At 45.5% G+C, this 4,569-nt stretch overlaps 1 protein-coding gene across 1 annotated transcript; it reads right to left on the bottom strand.

Annotated features, from left to right (window-relative positions):
* Positions 1–2,319: 2,319 nt before the first annotated feature.
* On the bottom strand, positions 2,320–4,172 carry LOC137315056 (probable G-protein coupled receptor 139). Its single transcript, XM_067980006.1, has 2 exons — positions 4,103–4,172; positions 2,320–3,260 (listed from the first exon to the last, which is right to left on the bottom strand). The coding sequence occupies exons 1-2, from the start codon at positions 4,170–4,172 to the stop codon at positions 2,320–2,322; spliced, it is 1,011 nt and encodes a 336-aa protein (XP_067836107.1).
* Positions 4,173–4,569: the final 397 nt, after the last annotated feature.

The following is a 4,569-nucleotide window of genomic DNA, read 5'->3' on the forward strand; positions in this document are numbered from 1 at the left end:
GAGGAATGTGCGGTGGTCACTCCTACCAATACTGTCATGGACAGATGCATTTGCGACAGGTGGATTGGTGAGGACGAGGTCAAGTAAGTTTTTCCCTCGTGTTGGTTCGCTCACCATCTGCCGCAGGCCCAGTCTCGCAGTTATATCCTTCAGGACTCGGCCAGCTCAGTCAGTCGTGGTGCGAACCAGCCACTCTTGGTGATGGACATTGAAGTCCCCCACCCAGAGTAAATTTTGTGCCCTTGCAACCCTCAGTGCTTCCTCCAAGTGGTGTTCAACATGGAGGAGGACTGAAGGTGGTAATCAGCAGGAGGTTTCCTTGCCCATGTTTGAACTGATGCCATGAGATTTCATGGGGTCCAGCGTCAATGTTGAGGACTCCCAGGGCCACTCCCTCCTGACTGTATATCACTGTACCGCCACCTCTGGTGGGTCTGTCCTGCCGGTGGGACAGGACATACCCAGGGATGGTGATGGAAGAGTCTGGGACGTTGGCTGAAAGGTATGATTCTGTGAGTATGGCGATATCAGGCTTGTTGCTTGACTAGTCTGTGGGACAGCTCTCCCAATTTTGGCACAAGTCCCCAGATGTTGGTCAGGAGGACCTTGCAGGGTCGACTGGGCTTGGTGTTTTGTCGTTGTCGTGTCCGGTGCCTTGTGGTCCGATGCCGGGTGGTCCGTCCGGTTTTATTCTTATTATGACTTTTCGTAGCGAGATTTTACAACTGAGTGGCTTGCTCGGCCATTTCAGAGGGCAATTAAGAATCAACCACATTGCTGTGGGTCTGGAGTCACATATAGGCCAGACCGGGTAAGGGCGGCAGGTTTCCTTCCCCAAAGGACATTAGTGAACCAGATGGGTTTTTACGACAATCCGGTAGTTTCATGGCCATCATTACTGATACTAGTATTTTAATTCCAGATTTTTATTTAATTAATTGATTTTTTAAATTAATTAATTGAATTTAAATTCGCCAGCTGCCGTGGCGGGATTTGAACTCATGACTCTGGATTTTAGTCTCAGTCTCTGGATTACTAGCCCAGTAACATAACCACGAGCCCAGTAACATAACCACTATGCTACATCATCAACTTTACTCGGGTTCCTTGTTGCCACACTCGGTCAAATGCTGCCTTGATGTCAAGGGCATTCACTCTCACCTCACCTCTGGAATTCAGCTCTTTTGTCCATATTTGGACCAAGGCTGTAATGAGGTCTGGAGCCGAGTGGTCCTGGCGGAACCCAAACTGAGCATCAGTTTGCAGGTTATTGGTGAGTCAGTGCCGCTTGATAGCACTGTCGACGACACCTTCCATCACTTTGCTGATGATTGAGAGTAAACTGTTTGGATGGTAATTGGCCGGATTCGATTTGTCCTGCTTTTTGTGGACAGGACATAGCTGGGCAATTTCTCACATTGTCGGTTAGATGCCAGTGTTGCAGCCGTACTGGAACAATTTGGCTCGAGGCACGGCTAATTCTGGAGCACATGTTCTCAGCAGGACAGCGGGATGTTTTCGGGGCCCATGGCCTTTGTCGCACCCAATGCACTCAACCGTTTCTTGATATCACGTGGAGTGAATTAAATTGGCTGAAGACTGGCTTCTAATGGTGGGGATATCGGGAGGAGGCCGAGGTGGAATATCCACTCGGCACTTCTGGCTCAAGATGGTTGCAAACGCTTCAGTCTCGTCTTTTGCACTCACGTGTTGGACTCTGCCATCTTTGAGGATGGGGGTGGAAACAGAGCCTCCTCCTCCGTTCGTTGTTTGTTTTGCTTGGGTGGAGGGTAAACGCCGACAAGGACTGAATGAAAAGAAAAGAAAGAGGGATTTGCATTTATATAGCGCCTTTCACGACCTCAAGACGTCCCAAGACGCTTTACATCCAATAAAACACCTATGAAGTGTAGTTACTGTTGTCATTTTGGCTGCATATTCAAACGAACATTACAGAAGAATTACAAATAACCACGATTGTAACATCCGTCATTGTTTCTACACTAAAGGAAACTTTATCTATTAATTCAACTGGGCGTCTTATTCCAGTACTTGCGGTGTGAAACAGTTAACGCTGACGCCTCATGCTCTACTCCACTACTGAAGCTCAATCATGTATATTTTCTTTGAATCTTGCTCGGGAAGCGCGCTGTTTAAGCAGGAAACGATTCTGTTCGCCCTGGGAAAGATGCCGACATAAATCACAGGGCAAAATGGAGGACATGTTTTCTGATACCTGTTAGTTTTCACAAGGACAATCCATTTTCGTCCTGACTGGAAGAGGGCCATTCTAAGAAGGTGCCCGGAAGTATTTGATTTCTAGTTCAGAAAGGGAGCTTTGGGTATTTTTTTTTTCATTTTCTTAACAAATATTAGAATAATTGTCCATGGAGATTTGATCATCTGCTTCAGCTCTTCCCTGAATTTCGTTTGGGTAGCTGCGTAAATACACGTGTTTGTACAGGAACTCAAATACATGAGCATAACTCCGGTTTCAGTGGCGATATAGGCAGGAGCTGCAGAATCGCCTTGGTAATGCATGGCGTTTGTCAGTCTGGTCGTTAAAAAACTAACAATAGCTGTCAGCCACAATAGTATAAAACTGCCCGATACAGTGAACAGTAATATGATGGATTTCCTTCGGTTCTCCATCTCTCGATCGCTCTGATTCTCACTGCTCTGACCCCGCAGTCCCCTGCGGGCTCTACTGGCCACTAAAATACACCTGACTGTCAAACAATTAAAGAGCAATATCAAAGCAAAAGGAAGCCATGCAACTAAAACACTTTTTAACCACGAGTAAGCTGCACCTGCAGGTGATGAAAAAAAGTCGAGTCTGTTGCGGCAACCCCAGTGAACACTGTTAATTATTCGGTCAGGTTCATATGCAAACCAAAAGGGGATGTTCTCTAAACAGATCAGGACAGAGATCGTTGTGATAACCGCAGCCGCAGTTCTCACTGTGCAATACTTTGTTTTAAACGTCTGACAACATACAGATACAAATCGGTCAAATGTGAACGAGACTGTGAACCACACCGACATATCCAGGGTAGCGGGATTCATGCACAGAATGAACTTACAAACGGCAGTGTAGGACAGGAATGAATGTGGAAAGTGATAACTGAAAAAGTAATACACGATTACATTGAAGATAATGACCAATAGATCTGCTGTTGCCATGGTCACCATATAGACAGAGATACATTTGGAAAGGCCACAATTTCCTCTGGAGAGAATCACGATTGTCACGAGGTTCGCTGTAAGAAAGAGGGGAAAGAAGTAAGTCACGGGGACAGTCAGAGAAATCTCACAGCACATTGTGGGGAAGTATTTAGATGTGATCCAAATTAGGTTTATACAAACGGATTCTTTTAATTATACAGGAGAGCGCTGACGTCATGTTGTTTAATGGAAAGAAATCATTGAAACTCAATATGGAGTGAGTGAAAATCCGCCGTCCTTCCAGCAGCCTTCAGTCAGACGTCGTCAAGAATTAAATATAATTTCACAGTAATTACTGGAAAGGTATGAATACAAATAAAAAAATCAACTGCGAAATAAACATTCGATTTTGGTCGAAACTCTGGTCTTTTTCTATTTATAATCGGCCCAGGAAACTGCTCATAACAGAGCGGGCGCTGGTGGAACCGCGAAGGTTCTTTGCAGCCGAGGGGAGGGGAGCAATTTCCTGAGCGGCAATTAGTTCTCAAATGAGCTTTCAACGGCCTCTGTTGGTGGAGGCGGCTGCAGGCTGGGGAATTATCAACTTAAAGGGCACAGGTAACAGCGGTACAAATGAAATGGTTAACAAAGACACCAAGCAACACATTCTTTAGTGATGTATGCACTGTTGGCGGAGCCGAGGAATCGGCCTCGTCCTCCCTCGTATTGGGAGCAACATTGATCGCCCGTTGCCCACGATCTCCCGATCAGAGCAACGCCTCACCGGCGCCGCGGATTGCTAGAATTCCCGCTGATATTCACTAATTTATCCCGGTGGATCAATGACTCCGAAATTAGGACATTCTCGGAATTTGACACATAATCATTAAAAGTGAGATCGTGAACAGTTATGAAACAACAGGTTAAATTGACTTACCGGGAAAACCAAAGGCTGCGAGAATCGGGTAGTAAATCTCCTTAATATGAAGAATTGTTGGCATTTCCATTTTTAGGAGAATGAGTGAATTCTGTCCGGCTTTACGGTTCCGATTTGAGTGTATCTGAGATCCGAAAATACTCCCCCTTTATAGAACAATCGGTGCCCCGGTGAGTAAATCAGGTTACACAATAATTGGCGTTAGTTACAGTCACTTAACAAACAAGGTGGAATTATCCAACCCAGTGCTCCCCGGACGCCAAAGGGGAAATTACACAGGACAGTTCGTGAAATTATTTCTATTAAAATTCAAGAATGGAAAAAAATCCCAGAGGGAATGGAGTGTGCGCATGCCCGGTGAACACAGAGGGAAACATCCTCCCGGGAACTCTGTTAGGTTTTTGGGATCTCATATTAATTCATTGAAGTCTTGACTCACTCATTACCGAGATAAAACAAATGTTGTG

Source organism: Heptranchias perlo, unplaced genomic scaffold, assembly GCF_035084215.1.
Source record: "Heptranchias perlo isolate sHepPer1 unplaced genomic scaffold, sHepPer1.hap1 HAP1_SCAFFOLD_53, whole genome shotgun sequence".
NCBI classification, from domain to species: Eukaryota; Metazoa; Chordata; class Chondrichthyes; order Hexanchiformes; family Hexanchidae; genus Heptranchias; species Heptranchias perlo.

Bases quoted from the DNA above. Each gene is read 5' to 3' on its own strand.
- LOC137315056 (XM_067980006.1), bottom strand. From the start codon at position 4,172: ATGGAAATGCCAACAATTCTTCATATTAAGGAGATTTACTACCCGATT. The intron at 3,261-4,102 runs GTAAGTCAATTT...TCTTTCTTACAG, and splicing joins CGCAGCCTTTGGTTTTCCCG to CGAACCTCGTGACAATCGTG.